This window comes from Polypterus senegalus, chromosome 15 (genome assembly GCF_016835505.1).
Source record: "Polypterus senegalus isolate Bchr_013 chromosome 15, ASM1683550v1, whole genome shotgun sequence".
Lineage (NCBI taxonomy): Eukaryota > Metazoa > Chordata > Cladistia > Polypteriformes > Polypteridae > Polypterus > Polypterus senegalus.
Window position 1 is genome coordinate 96,658,807 of NC_053168.1, and position 16,926 is coordinate 96,675,732.

The 16,926-nt window shown below is 37.0% G+C and overlaps 1 protein-coding gene across 2 annotated transcripts in view; it reads right to left on the bottom strand.

Annotated features, from left to right (window-relative positions):
- dcaf13 (ddb1 and cul4 associated factor 13) overlaps positions 1-16,926 on the bottom strand; it is a 253,923-nt gene that overhangs the window by 90,242 nt on the left and 146,755 nt on the right. For both annotated transcript variants that reach the window (XM_039736440.1, XM_039736439.1), the window contains exon 9: positions 2,705-2,840. In XM_039736440.1, coding sequence (XP_039592374.1) covers positions 2,705-2,840 — 136 coding nt within the window. The remainder of the gene's footprint in view (positions 1-2,704; positions 2,841-16,926) is intronic.

A 16,926-nucleotide genomic window follows, 5' to 3' on the forward strand; every position in this document is an offset into this window, starting at 1 on the left:
TTTAGTTCATTTAAAAGGCAAATATATCGTGGCAATTTTTTTAAAGGTAAAAATGAATTCAGTCTATCTTTGTAATTAGCTGCTGTGACTAACTTAAAAAGCAAAGCTCAAACTCAAAATTCACAAAAGTCCTTAAAAGAAAATACTAAATGCATGGGTCAACTTTTGTGAATTTATGAATTGTTGGGAACAGTTTTAAAAACTCTAAAACTTAAAAGCTTGAAATTAAACCAATTCTACAAATATAATCTAATCTAATATATATATATATATAAAATGAATTTTTCCTGCAACGAGACGTGATCTTTTGAAGAGAGACACATTCATGTCCCGCGAGACAGACAAGTCACGTCATACTTACAAACTTTGGAAGTAAGTCCTGTGATACACATGCAGAGCAGGTTAGAGATAATGGAAATAGGAAAATTCGAAAGTCTCAAAAAAATGAGAGTAAAGATCACATAAGCACAAATAAACTGAAAATATTACTTGGTGAAATAACAGAACAGCGAAATGAGATCGCATAGTGTTTATGGATGTCTGGGGAACAGGAGAGACAAGGCAGTGAGACAAAAGGACGGGTGCTGTACAGGCTTTTAAATGTTTGAAGTGCCGCACAAAATGCAGATCACGCAGCACGGCAGCAGCAGCCAAACAGCAGATGATCGAGCAAAGAGGAGGTTAAAAAAAAAAAACAAAAAAAAAACACAGCTGTTCTTTGTTTCCCATTGTATTGTTTCCCATTGTATCACCATTTAAGAGGGGCAGAAACAAAAGCCGCCTTAACCACATTAGTGGCTCAATAGAGGGGATCATTCTCGCGAGCTTATCCATGGAGGAACATATATTGGTGTAAGAAAGTACACTGTCAGGTGCTCATTCAGTGTGATAGAAATCGTTCAGCCCACTTCACAATGGTGCATACCATTGGCTGGTAGGCGAGCAAAGTCCAGATCATGCGGCATGGCAGCAGCAGCAAACAGCAGCTGATCGAGCAAAGAGGAGGTTTTTACATAAAATAAAAAAAAAAGTATTCAACCCCCATTGTATCACCATTTAACAGGGGTTTCGGAGGAGCGCCTGCATCTCCGTGCTTGAAGCCTCCTATTATAATATAATATAAGATGAGAAAGTATAAGATATAATTTCCCAACAGTGATGTTAAAGACTTGAAGGTGAATCATTGGATTCAACCCAAGATCTCAATTCCAAAGACAACAAGTGCGAGTTTCCACAAAATTTCATGAGAATTGGTCTGTCTGTTTTCAAGTTACAATGTCCACAAAATGTTTAGCATAAATGCATAAAACACACAACTTTCCAAAAATGCTCAAAACATAAATATCACAATTTGCTTTACTCAAATTGAGTGCAGTTCAATTTATTTGTAACAAAAATGAAAAACAAAGTGACAGCTTCACTGATGGTTAAAAACTTGCTGCACTGTAAAAATAACGTAACATATTTCAAAATGTTGGAAGAAAAAAAGAAAACTTTTACTATGATTTCAATTTTTGCATTAGTTATTTCAAACATTTTTCACTATATTTTAAACTTTTAGGACTACCTCTTAATAAATAAAAATATTCTATTTTTCTATATTTGTCACAATGAATGGCTTCAGATCTTTAAACTAAATTTAATATTAGATAAAGGGAACTCAAGTAAATTGAAGTAGTAAGGCTATCCTGCACCTGTACTGTCTGTCTGTCTGAAAAGGCAATTACCCCCTTACTCACTCATACAGTATGATGCTTTATAATTAGACTTAGCTGACTGAACCCAGCCAGACTTGACAATAAGAAACAGACCAATAAAAAAAAATGTGATTCATGTAAGAGTAGCCTGCTGGAGACCTTTACTATCAAAGAATATCAACAATGTTAATCTCTAATTTGCCAAGAAACAATTAGATGATCCCCAAGACTTTAGGAATAACGTCCAATGAACAGACAAGCTAGGTTTGGATAACAAAGGCCCCATGGTGTCTGGCATCCAGTAATTATACCATACCTACAATAAATCATGGGAATGGTAGTTTGAGGTTGCAGGAAGCTTTGCTGTCTCAAGACCAATAATGGCACATGTTACAGAAGGAAACATGAATTTGGCACTTTACCAAAATATTTATAAGAACAATGTCCAGTCATCTGTCTGTGATCTAAGGCCAAAGCATAACAGGGTTATGCAGCAGAACAATGTCCCAAAACACAAATTAATAGCTTTGAAGATACAAAATTAGTATTGCAGTGGAATACTCAAAATCCTGACTTGAACCCAATTAAAGATACTGTGGCAGGACCTAACAGTTTATGCTCACAAGCCTACCAATGTGATGAAATTAAACCAGTTCTACAAAGAGTGTGATAAACTTTCACAAAAGTGATGCTAAAGACTGGTATCAAATAAAATTCTGTGTTTAGTTGTGATTACTACTGCAACAAAGTATTAAAACTATACAGGCAATTACTTTTCATTTAGGTGATTGGGGTGTGGATGACTTTGTTCTTTGAATAAAGAAATTCATATTAAAAAAAAAAAAACCCTGTGTTCACTCAGGATTCTTTTCTCTAAATGTCGGAGGCCATTCACTGCTAAATACACAAAAACAGAATATATTTGGATGGGAACAATTTTTTTTTCTACAGCACTGAATGACTTGGTTTTGGAAAAAAAATTCCTTGAAAATATTTTGATATCTTACCACACCCAGTTTCTCAGAAGCATTTGCCTTCCACAAACGAATGTTCATTTCATCAGAGCCACTCAAAATATACTTGTTGTCCATGGACCATTTGACACAGATAACATGCTGCATGCGTTTTGTATGATATACTTCCCTAAATGGAGAAAAAAAAATCTTAGCATTTGCAATAATATTATCTACAGAGTTGAAAAGTTCTATATATTTATTTCATAATCTACTTCAACAACTATTTATCCCCACCAACCTTTAGAATCCTAAAAGCAATTTGCCTGGTACAATGTAATTCAAGGAAACATAAGAGCCTTGTATCACTGACCCCATGTGCTCCATTATGGAGATATGGAAAATATCTGGGAAAAAACTGAGCTAACAATTAAGGAAATGTTAATGTTCAAAGAACATACATGTTTAAACCTGAACAATTTAAACATAAACACTTTAATCATTAGAACCCTGCACTCAGTGAAAAGCTTCATACAAAAAAAGAAACAATGTAATCATTTTGTCTTTGATGATCAAAACAAACAAAAACGAACATTTACAGTAGTATAATGTTGACAATGGAACTATTAACATTAGTTAATCTGGACTTGGTGCAAAATTTAATTACTTGATAAAAGAAGCGGATCTTTGAAAAACATTTTTATAACATCTTCCAGTTTAATAATGCATGCTCATTAGAGTTAGAAGCATTTAGGTTATGGATATGATAGGATATTGAATTCTTTCATAGATATTAACTTTCAAAATGAAGCTAATTGTTCTGCAAACAATATTTCTAATTCATTTTTAATTTTAAAAGAGATCAAGTTTTAACATAATGTCACTATAAAACTAATTAGGTACTGTCCAAAAATTCTCCAATTCTAGTTTTATTTTATTCACAATAACTGCAATCTTATTTTCAAGTGCCACATTGCAAAATTTTAGCATTTTAATCTCCAATGTTATTTTCTGGCCAAACATAAAAAAATGTGCATATTTATCTTTAGACGATGATCTTTAGCCTGGAAAGCCTAAACTATAATTTCAGTAAATAAGCTTGCAATGTGCATTTGCTGCATTAATATGTTAAAAAAAATAAATAAGGGCAGGTTGATTCAAATTGTCAACCTGAGCCAAAAATGGTATTTAAAGAGAATTTATGTGATCAAATATTAGCTATGAGATTTACCTCAGCACTTTCTTGGAGATTTTGATTTTCTTTGTACAGAAGACTATAAAAATGTGTTTTCTGTTTGGACAGGGACTTAATGTTTCTTCAAAATCATTATCTATATCTTTACACGTGTTTGCAAGAGTATAATACAGCACTATAATTTAGAAGAGTGACCACATCATGAAATTGCTAGTGTTTTATTCAAGTTGTAGACAGACTATGATTCAAATTATTTCTCACTTCAAACCGAAAGTAAACAACATTTATTTATATAGCATGTTTTCACACAAGTGATGTAGCTCAATGTGATTTTCAAGATGAAGAAAAAAAGAAAAATATAAAAATAAGATTTGGCAATACTAAGTAACAAAGAATAAAAGTAATGTCCGATGGCCAGGACAACAGAAAAACACAAAAAATATGCTCAAGGGACTGAAGAAAAAAAAAACAAAAGCTGCAGGGGTTCCGAGGCCAGCAGATCGCCCAGCCCCCTGGGCATTCTACCTAACAAAGTATATGATATAAATCAGTCTTCATGTGGATTAGATGATGATGGTCATGTGGACATCTGGCCTTTAATCCATCAATGTAAGGACTGGATAGTGCCTTGATCAGGTGGTGGTGGTGCAGATCGCCACCACAGAAAAATGGAAAAAACAGTAGAGAAAGTAGGAGTTTTTACGGATTGCAGAGCCATGATAAAAATTATAATTAAATGCATATACAGAATATCAGGGTTACACTAAAATGAAGCTATGAGTAAGCCATGTTAAAATAATGGATTTTAGCAGTTTTTTTTTTTTAAAGTACTCCACTGTATTAGCCTGGCGAGTTTCTATCGGTAAGCTATTCCAGATTTCAGGTGTATAACAGCAGAAGGCTGTCTCACCACTTCTTTTAACACTAGAATTACCACTACCCATAAAATTACTGATTTAAAGAAAATAATCTCTCAATTAAAATCCTCCACCTGCGTCCTTGATCCAATACCAACAAGGTTTTTCAAAGAAGTATCAGGCGTGCTAATTGATAATGTTCTGGACATAGTAAATTCTCACTAGATACTGGGGTCTTCCCAGACTGTCTTAAGACTGCTGTAGTTAAACCCCTACTTAAGAAATATAATCTCGACCCCTCAGCTCTTGAAAATTTTAGACCCATCTCTAACCTGCCTTTCTTAAGTCAAGTTCTGGAGAAGGCAGTCATTATGCAGTTAAATGACCACCTAAATAAACATGCTATTCTTGATAAATTTCAGTCGGGTTTTAGAACAAATCACAGCACAGAAACTGCACTCGTTAAAGTAGTAAATGACTTGCGGGTAAATGCAGACAGAGGCCATTTATCTGTTCTCATCCTCTTAGATCTGAGTGCTGCATTTGACACCATTGATCACAACATTCTTAGAAATCGCCTTAGTCAATGGGTGGGCCTCTCTGGCACAGTCTTAAATTGGTTTGAATCCTACCTGACAGGGAGAAAATTTTTTGTTAGTTGTGGGAATTACAACTCAAGACACATGATATCCGATATGGTGTTCCACAAGGCTCTATCCTGGGTCCGCTGTTATTCTCAATCTACATGCTTCCGTTAGGTCAGATTATCTCAGGGCACAACGTGAGCTACCACAGCTATGCTGATGACACACAGCTGTACTTATCAATAGCACCTGATGACCCTGATTCTATTGATTCACTAACAGAATGTCTGACTAGTATCTCAGAATGGATGAATAGTAATTTTCTCAAGTTAAATAAAGAGAAAACTGAAATTTTAGTGATCAGCAATAATGGATACAATGAGGCTATTAGAAATAAACTGGATACATTAGGATTAAAAGTCAAGACGGAGGTAAAAAGCTTAGGGTGATTGTTGACTGTAATCTGAATTTTAAATCACATATTAATCAGATCATTAGGACAGCATTTTTTCACTTAAGAAACATAAGTAAAGTTAGACCTCTTATATCACTGAAAGATGCTGAGAAATTAGTTCACGCGTTTGTTTTCAGTCGACTAGATTACTGTAATGCACTCCTCTCAGGACTACCCAAAAAAGATATAAATCGCTTGCAACTAGTGCAGAATGCAGCTGCTAGAATCCTAACTAGGAAAAGAAAATCCAAACACATTTCTCCAGTTTTAATGTCACTACACTGGTTACCTGTGTCATTCAGGATTGACTTTAAAATTCTGCTTATGGTTTATAAAGCCTTAAATAATCTCCCCCATCTTATATATCGGAATGTCTGACACCTTATATTCCAAATCGTAACCTCAGATCCTCAAATGAGTGTCTCCTTAGAATTCCAAGAACAAAACTTAAAAGAAGTGGTGAGGCGGCCTTCTGCTGCTATGCACCTAAAATCTGGAATAGCCTGCCAATAGGAATTCGCCAGGCTGATACAGTAGAGCACTTTAAAACACTGCTGAAAACACATTACTTTAACATGGCCTTTTATAACTTCATTTTAATCGTAATTTAACTTAATCCTGATACTCTATATGTTCAATCTCAAAATAATTATTCATGGTGGCTCTAAAATCGTACTGACCCCTACTCTCTTTTCTGTTTCTTTTCCGTTTTTTGTGGTGGTGGCCTGGCCACCACCACCTACTCAACGCTTCATGATGCTCAAACAATGATGGACGGATTAAAAGGCAGAAGTCTACGGACCATCATCATCATCAAGCACTTCCGTGAGAATCCTAAATCCAAAGAGGACTGTTTCATTTATGTTAGGTAGAATGCCCAGAGGGGACTGGGCGGTCTCATGGTCTGGAATCCCTACAGATTTTATTTTTTCTCCAGCCGCCTGGAGTTTTTTGTTTTTCTGTCCCCCCTGGCCATTGAACCTTACTCTTATTCGATGTTAATGTTGATTTATTTTGTTTTATAATTGTGTCTTTCCTTTTTCTATTCTTTAATATGTAAAGCACTTTGAGCTACTGTTTGTATGAAAATGTGCTATATAAATAAATGTTGTTGTTGTTGTTGTTGTTACCAAAGCCTACGAAAAAACTTGTAAATCTGGCCCACCTTAAATCCCTTTGCACCTCTCTGTCAGCATCTTTTGTCCTATAAATGTGCCGATAAAGACAAGTAGCAAGTAGCCTGCTATTCCATTCCCCTTCCGCCGCAGAATGTGCGCAAAGTTCGCCCAGCTCATGCCTTGATTATCTGGGAGTGAAGTGGTGGAGTTTTAGAGCGGAAATAATAGATTGTTATTTGGAACACATGCATTTCATTATTTCCACTCAAACTCCAGCACTTCACTCTAGGAAGAACTTTGTGCACGCTCTGCGGTGGTGGGGGGATGGAATAGGAGGCTGCTTGTCTTGGTGGGGGGATGGAATAGCAGGCTGCTTGTCTTTATTGGCACATTTACAGGACAAAAAACGCTGATGGAGAGGTGAGAACGGATTTAAGGTGGGCTGAATTTACGAGTTTTTTCGTAGGCATTGGTAATTCTAGTGTTAAATACCTTTTCTCATGATTGGACACACCTGTCTATGAAGTTCAAGGCTGAACGAGCTAATCCAACCAATTTGGTGTTGCAAGTATTCAGTAATGAGCAGTTACATACATTCAAATCAACAAAACTACAAGGGTACCCAAATATTTGCACAGCCAGTTTTTTACATTTGATTCAATTTCATACAACTAAATACTGCTTCACTAAAAATCTCTGTTCGGAAAACACCCCAGTACTCAGATGTTCCGAGGAAATGAGACATACCACTTATCTTTTTTGTTAAAAGTAGAGTAAATTACTATGCAGGCTGAGAGGGGTTCTCAAACTTATTCATATGACTGTAAAATGCATTCAACCTCATTATTTTTATAAATGTCTGTATTGTATTTTTCTGGTAGTGAAATATTAAAAATATAAAATTTTCTATAATTTATGATAGCTAGGGGGCTTCACCTCCTGCTTGCTTCTCTCATCAACCCCTCAACTAGCCGCCAGTGCCATACGGCGCTGTGAAGAGGGGGGGCTGAACGCATCCCAAGGAGACGTGACCGCTCCTCCGAAACCCCTCAAATGGTGATACAATGGGAAACATTGTATCACGTGTCGCGTGATCTGCATTTTGTGTGGCGCTTTGAAAGTTTAAAAGCTTGTACAGCCACCTGACATCCTCAAACACTATGTAATCTCTTTTCACTGCTCTGTTATTTCAAAAAATGATATTTTCCTTTTGTTCTGCACTAACGCGATCTTTACTCTTATTTTTTAATTAGACTTCCAAATTTTCCTACTTCCATTGTCTCTAACCTGCTCTGCATGTGTATCACAAGACTTGCTTCGAAAGGTTGCAAGTATGACGTGGCTTGTCAGTTTCGCGGGATGTGAAAGTGTCTCTCTGTCAATCTTCCAAAGATCTGGTCTCGTCTCCAGGAAAAAAGTGTTGTTATAAGATTTTTTTTTTTTTATAATAGAGATACTGTAAAACTAAAACATTCATTACAAAATTTTTCTGGTCTGGTATTCATAATCATGACTTTAGTAGCGATGTTTGTGGTTACATTTAATTCATTAAAAAGTGTTTCGATTTCAAAAACCCTGTGTGATCATGCATGGCATGTCTACTCTTCGAAAACCCAATGAATGAGGCACCTCTGTAACAAATTGTTAAAAGGGCAGCATGGCATAGACAACTTTAGATGTAATTTGTTGAAGCCAGAAACTGAAAAGTTAACTCACCACAGCAAATGTCTGAACAGAGTCCAAGTAGTTTGTAGCAATTTGATTTTTTTTTCTGGCAAGTAAATTTCTGTAAAATGCATATATCCAAAGCTGTATCATTGGCATTAGATAATGTTATTTAAGCCTCACACACATCTTAAGTTCAATAGTCTGTGTGTGAATAACGGCACTGCCAAGCTAATTACAGACCAAATATGCAAAACAAAGAATTCTGTAGCATCAATGCACAGGCCAATGCTTTTAAATGATAATGATGTGTACAACCAGTCGTATTGTTTAATCTGACATTCCGATGAGGGCAAACACCTTTAGCAGGAGTGATACTGGGGAAGCAGCTTTCTTTTTTTTGCTAAATGTGCAATGAATGTTTCCATATAAATATTTATAGGAATTCTGAAGTATGTTCTTGTATAAAATTTTCAGTTGTTACCAAATGCACTTATTGCTACTGAATACTTGTTTTAAGTGTATGAGATTCATATGACATTCACAAATTAATAAGTTTAGTTTTTAATGTGAATAGTACCACTGATATTTAACTACGCAATGCACAAATTCAGAACTGTAATGTACTTCGACACTGGTCTGACTTTCCTCACAGCCTCTCCAGCTTTCCTAATAGAAGACACGTTTGCTTTATGTGTTATTCTTGATCCAGGAGCTGAAAGGACCCCCACTTGTCACTAGCCAAGTTTCCATCCAGTTTTTTGCGACGTTTTGTTATCGACAAACAGAATATACGTAAAAAAATGTGCGAAATTTGCTATCTCCAGCCTGTTTCCACCCAACTGTCTTTTTATCGATAAAATGGTGTGTGTGATGAAGTCACCCCCCCCAAAACGAACTGTCGCATAAGTTTTGTTGTATCGCGAAAAAAAATCTGCCTTTGAGCCATTTCCATACATAATTTTGTGTATTTTGCAAATTATCTACCTTTTGTTTTCCACGTTACACCCCCTCCACTAAACAAAGAAACAAAGAAATGGAGAGATTATTCAGACAGTTTTTTGAAATTTGCCAGCTTACTGTTATTTCAGTTTCACAAATAATTGGAATTGTATATAATATCCGAAGACGAAAGCAGAATGAAGCAGTTCCTTGTCCGATAGCCCTAGAGCTTGAAGAAAGTACCCCAGTGCGACGAAACCCACGGGTATGGGAGAGACGACGAAATAAGACCTTCTGGGAGGAGGTGGTGGAGAGACACTTCACAGAAAATCTCTGGCTGCAACATTTTAGAATGGCACGGCCGACGTTTGAGATGTTGTGTGGATTCATCAGTCCTGATGTTGCGCCAATCACAGGGTGCTACCGACCACTGGTTCCAACCCAAAAGCGGATTGCCATCGCCCTTTACAAGCTGGCAACCTGCACCGAGTATAGAGTAGTTGGAGAAACTTTCGGGGATAGTAAAACTACCGTCCATCAATGTGTATATGCTGTGTGCACCGCTATTAAAAAAAAATTAATGCAGCGTTATATCAGACTTCCGACTGTAGCGGAGGCCAATGAAATTGCATACCGCAATTCCTTGGTGCATCTTGTGCCACATATTTACAGTGCGCTGGATGGCACGCATGTGCCTATTCTTCCCCCAACGGAAGGCTACCGCGATTACATTAATCGCAAAGGGTGGCCGTCTATTGTTCTCCGGGTCCTTGTTGATGACAGGTGCATGATACGAGACATTTGCGTTGGCACTCCTGGAAGTGCCCATGATGCAGCTGTGTTTGCAGCATCGGATCTGTACAGGTGAGCCTACCTTTCAACATCCCTTCTCAGTGCGATAACAACTGAATTAGTACTGTAACCTGCTTCCCTTAAGGTTTTTAATTAAAACTGAAATTTGAATTAATACAAAATAACGACGTTTAATCAAAAAAACTAAAGTTAATATTAATGAGAGAATTTCTCATATATGCTAAAACACCTGCCATTTAATAATAAGAAAAAATGTTTAGATAATGAAACACACTGTTTATTAAATATTTTGACTGGCACAGTAAATTACCTTTGCAGTTTTTGTATTATTTTTTGTATTATTTAGACATCCTGAGAGACACCCCCAGGCTACAGTTGATGTGGAGGGAGTTTGGGTACCCCTTTTAGTAGCAGGAGACCCAGCCTATCCGCTACTGCATTGGCTCATCACGAGAAATAACGAGGCTCTTCATCAGACCATGCGAACCGCTCCGTTATTCTCGTTTTGATTGCACGTGATGAAAATGTATCATGTGACACATTTGCGTTAAAGCCCTTTTTTTCCGACAAAAAGTGTTTCCAATGTAGTTTTTGCGACATCTGAAGTATCCATATGGAATTTATGCGGTAAAGTTAAACGGAAAAATATTATGTCGACATGTACAACATTTTATCGATAAATAGCATTTCCATCAGCTAAAATTTGAAGCGCTAAATATGTTTTCACAAAAACTCCTTGGATGGGAACCTGGTTACTGCTGCATGTTCTTCTATTTTATGACAATTAAACAAAACTTTAAATTTTTCAAAGCTATCCCATAATACACCATACATCAATACAGTTTCACTCTTAAAGTTACAGGTACGCAATCTGCAAATTTTGCACATTCATCTGTGCTTTTTGAGCTCCAATCTAGGTTTTTGATGATCTGTTATCAGAAATCCTTAAATTTCACAAGAGAGTACATAATCAAGGATTGCCAAGTTCAGTTAACAAGAAACACTTGGCATTTGTGGAACCAAATAAGCCTTGTTTGGAAAACGCAGCTTATTCAAGCAAGGAGTCCACAGCTTAGTCTAAATTTCTTAAGGACAATTTGTAGAATGCCCAAAAGGTGTTGCAGCTACACCCATTATTAACAGGTTGTAATGATGCGGGTTCTGCTCCATGTTCCCATCGCTGTTCGGGAGCCCTAGAACCCGCATCGTCACATTTTGGTGGCAGCGGTGGGATGAGCTAGCAGTGAGGACAGAAGAGGAGACAAAGCAGCAAGTGGGATTGGTGACAGACCTTTGAAAAGAACCTATGGACCCAAGCCAAAGGAGGACATTTTATGGACAGAGCTTTTTATGGGCATTTATTTATTGTTGGTTTTTTTATGTCTTTTAAAGTTCTTATTCTTTTAATGTCTTGTTTTTATGAAGGGGCTTGGGTTGGTTTTATTGTGAGATTATTTGTTTTAGTGCAGTGTAGAGTGGGCGAGCTGTGGACCGGAGCTCCAGTTGCACTGGGTTGGCAGTGGTGTGGAGCCTTCCCATGAAACTGGAGTCTTATGGGGGGTGGAATATGGTATAGCGGGTCCACAGCCCTCTCAGCAAGGGCCAGTTGTTTTGAAATAAATAATCACTGCGCTCGCGGCTTAGTGAGGGGGCATGGTGGCTGTAGCAGATCTCGGGTCGATCTGCGGTGTGGGCGTTTCTCACCTAGTGCACAGGTGAGGGACTGCCCACATCCGTGATTGTTCCTGAGGCTGCTAATGTGCTGCAGCTGCTATGGCCCCTCTCAATATAAAGAAGCGCGAGTCGGTTAGGAGGATGGAAAACGGAATGAGAGAAAGAAGGAAACGGAGGTTGCAGGAAGGAAGCAGGAAGCAGTGAGGAGAGAGAGCTAGTTGGTGCAGCAGAAAGCGAGCGACAGCAAGCTTGTGGCAGCTGAATAGGCAGCCTGGATGTTTGGCCAACACCGGGGAGAAGTAGTGGTTGTGGTCGCTCCCGCAGAGTTTGTTTCGAAGGGCGGGAGTGACCGGAAGGCGCAGTACTCTCCGCAGAAGTCGGGATTTAGGACGTGGTGTCCCCAACGTGAGAGCCTTGGCTGTTAGGGGAATCCTAAGTAGCTGTCTGGAGGAGCCAACCGGAGCCAAGGATCGGTAAGGCAATTGACAGCAGCAGCAGGCACGGAGAAGGTCAGTTGCAGAGAGAGCGCCTCGCCTGCTATAAAGCCCAACCAGGAGAAGCAGGCGAGACGCTAATTTGAAAGAGACACCGGGCTTGTCATTGATTTTAAGGACTGCTTCCTGATGAACATTTTAACCGCATTGTTTTAAGATTTTTCTAGTGTTTTAAAATCCACTTCACTTTCATTTTAATGGATTATTTATTTAATTAAGATCTTTTGAATCACTGCACTATTTATTTGAAACACCGTTTTGTTTTTTTGGATTTTAAATAAAAGCACTGTGCACTTTTTCATCATCTCCTTGCTCTATTGTTATTGCCTCACTGTCTAGCACATCGGTAGCATTACCGATGGTGTTGGGTTCAAGGGCTCCCGAACAACGATGGAAGCATGAAGCTGAACCCGCATCGTCACACAGGTGCATAAGAATCAAGCACATATCAATGCAATCTGCACTGACACACACTGGCAATAGAATGGGTAATATTGATGAGCTCAGTGACTTTAAAGCTGGCACTGTCATAGGATGTGTTGATTGATATTTGGGCTTCAGTTTTTACACTTTTACAGCAACATGTAAAATGAGTAATTTCTTTTTCTTCGGTTATATTCTTGAATAAAAAGGCACTTGTTTTGTTATACCTTTTGTGAAAGTGTTTATTTGATATTTGGACTTCAGTCTTCACACTTTATGTGTACATTTTGTCAATTATTACTAAAACATGAAAAACGTTTCTTTTTTAGTTGTGTTCAACGATTCCTGCCTTGCACTTCCTATAATTTACACAAAACATTGTAGACACGGAACACACATGAAATGTATGTACTCCAAATTATGATATATTTACTCTATATAATTCCAGGCACCACACATGCAGATAAGGAGCCTTGACTTGAGCTGGGACAACTTCACCCCGAGATGAGCTCTGTTGGTAAAGGGGAAGGGATAGCAGGCTGCGTGCTGCTTATGCTGATAGACACATTTACAAAAAGAAAGACACTGATGGAGAGGTGTGAAGGGATTTTTGGTGGGCCGGGATTACGAGTTTTTTCGTAGGCTTCAAGAATTCTAGTGTTAACATACTGTTTTAATTGTCTGTCCCTAATTACTTAAAACACATAGTCCTACCAGGATATTAATCAGCTTTCAAGTTAGGTACTTTATGAACTCATCCTAGGATCTGAAATGAGGTCACTAATTCCCCAAGGCTTTAGTAAAATGTATACTATATGTTAGCAAGACACAACCTAATAAAGACTGGCAGAAACATTTTCAAATTTCTAATTAAAGTTGCGATTAATGATGGCCACTTTAAAAAGGCATTATCTCATGCTCAGTTAAGAGTTCAATTTCCTGCTAAATCATGAACAAATTATATTAAACACTGAGCTACAATCAATATTCGACAACAAAACATAAATAATATTTTCAATAATTCCTATTTATGCAAGGGAATCAATACAACCTACATTATAAAGTTTTTGGTTGAGCTATCAAGATTTGTATATGAATTCTATTTACAACAATGAATATTCAAATGCATTTCCTTATTTGCCTATGAAACTGATGTGGGAATTTAATTTGATTAATTTTAACTTTAATATGCTATGTTTTTATATAAATAAAACAAGCAAAAAATGTAGATACAGTACAACATCTAGGTACATGTAATAATCTGCCAAACAACGCTTTTGAGTCTTCTAACCACTGACTCCTACAAAATAGAACAGGAACATCTCTCTCTTCCCAATCCCCATCCAAATATCTATAAAATAAATGACTTTGCTTTGTGCATTATCACAGATAATCAAGAGTGTTAAAATCCCAGTGTTGAGACCTTTATAGTTAAAGTGTTGATGTTTTGGTGTTAATTCTAACTACATATGCTGTAATCAGAATTACTATGAATAGCGTTAAAGTATGTACAGTGTGTACATGTTCAATACTTTTGAGCATTTCATAAATATCTGGGACTTAAAGTACAAGGGTGCCATATCAGCTATTGTTTGTTCTCAGTTCCCCGCAACAGAGTGATGAATATATAAAAAGTTTATGATGAGTGTGATAGGTTTGCATTAGCTGCATTTTTTGCTTTCTATAGCGTATCATGGGGAGTCAATAATGACCAATGGAATAGAAAGCAGATCAAGTAGAGCAGTTTTATTAAGTGAAATGGTAAAGGGTGGGTTGGTTTTTGAAAGTTTGCATCTTGATCTTTTCACCAACTCTTTGGGTCAAATGCAATGAGCAGAGTATTGAATTGGCCATGACCATACTGACACTGTTAAAAAGAATGCTAGTCTTTTCAAAATAACATATTTCACATAACATATTATTGAGTATAGGCAATACTTTTTGTAATATCAAAGCTTGAATCATCTTGTAATGCACACTTATCCTGTATTGTGTTGCACAACAGAAAAGTAAAAGTGTGTCAAGTTGCAGAGAACTGAACTTGAGAGATTATGAGGCATTTGATCTATAAAATATCATAGGAGAAGGATTCAGAAATTAATTTAATTTCAGAATGTTTCCTAGTATAGGGCTGGGATGCATGTTTACTTGAGTTCAAAGAAGTCCTTGTGTTATGCCAATCAGGCAACACAAAAAAAGGTTACATTATATACCTTATAATTATGTTATAAGTTATTTTAAATATCTTTTTGTCAATTAAGCTGAACAGGAATTTGCTGTTGCATTAATAACTTGGCTTATACTATACTTGGATCAGATTAGCAGCAGTCACTGTATAGTCTCATGCACTTCTACTTTAAATAATCTAGACTTTACATATACATTTGTTTTCCAGCTCATATCCTGTTAAAAGTGTATATGTCAATGTCAATTTTATTTATATAGCACATTTAAAACAACATAAGAATGCTGTGGCCAAAGTACTTTACAATTATAGAATAAAAGAAAAACATACAGTTAACATAAATAACAAATAGAAATAAAATAAATGAACATAAATAAAATAAATAATAAATAAAAGTAATGCTACATAATCACAATGAGGAAACCATCAGTATTACTGAAGGTCACGGAATGCAAGTGAATAGAAATGAGTCTTTAAACTCGTTTTGAAAAGTTCAAATGTAGATGACTCCTTTATGTGATGAGGTAAAGAGTTCCACAGGTGAGGAGCAGCAGCTGTAAAAGCTCTGCCCACCCTTAGTTTTACACTTGGTATAAGGGACAACAAGAGACAACTGACCAGAAGATCTAAGCACTCTAGATGGCTGGTGTAAAACACATAATTCAGATAAACAGGCAGGAGCAAGCCCATGTAAAGATTTAAACACCAACAACAAGATTTTAAAATCAATTAGAAAACTGACAGGCAGCCAGCGAGCGGCAGCATTCTGGACCAACTGTAACCTGGGTATCAGGGATTTGCTTATCCCAGAATACAGCGAGTTGCAGTAATCAAGGCGAGAAAAGATAAAAGCATGAGTAGCTTTCTCAAGATCCCTAGAAGATAAAAAAAGGCTTGATCTTACCTAATAGACAAAGCTGGAAAAAACAATTCTTTACTACAGAATTAACCTGTTTCTCAAAGGAGAGGCTACTGTCAAAGATAACACCAAGATTGCGGACTTGAGGTTGGCAAAAGACAGAGAAAGAGCCGTGAAGTCCCAGACCAATTTGGGCTTTAGCTGATGGACCCACTATAAGTACCTCCGCTTTATTTTGATTCAGATCAAGAAAATTATTAGCCATCCAGGATCTTAGTTCAGAAAGACAGTTGTGCAGTTGATTTATTGCAGAGTTGCAGACAGGAATATAAAACTGTGTATCATCAGCATAGCAGTGAAAAGAAATGTTAAATATGTCTTTAGTTTAACACCTAGGTGCATAGTTTTTTGCATTTGTATTTCTGCATATTATTATTTCAAAGTTTCATGGGGTGATTGTCCTTGTTAGGATTCTGATTATTGCTATTACACATGGGTAATAAGCAAAACACTGGGACTGAATTCAGCAAAATTATTCAGGTAACCACTAGCAGAAAATCGTCATCTTTTACTTACAGTACTGCACAGTGGTTGCAATACTGCCCACGTCTTTTTCCTACTATGAAATAACCTTTTGGCATATCATTCATTATGTTGCTAAGCTGTGACAAGCTTCGAGGTTTCGAGGTAAACTTGATGTAAAGTGCTTACTAATCATAACTCCAGACAATGGTGACATGTGGGGAAGCTGATGGCACTTGCAGGTATGAACTTCACTGTACTCTGTACACCTGGCAATACTAACCCTATAAATGTACATCAAACAATGCATTTATGATTAATATGAATGCAGTCTTTACTATGTGATTCATGTTATTGAATTAAAAAAATGCAATACCATTTAAAACAGGTCATTTGAAAAAAAAAATATGAATCCATACTTTGCCCAGTATTCATATTTAACTAATCCAAAACCAGAAAGAGAAGACAGGAGGGCAGTGCCAGATATGTGA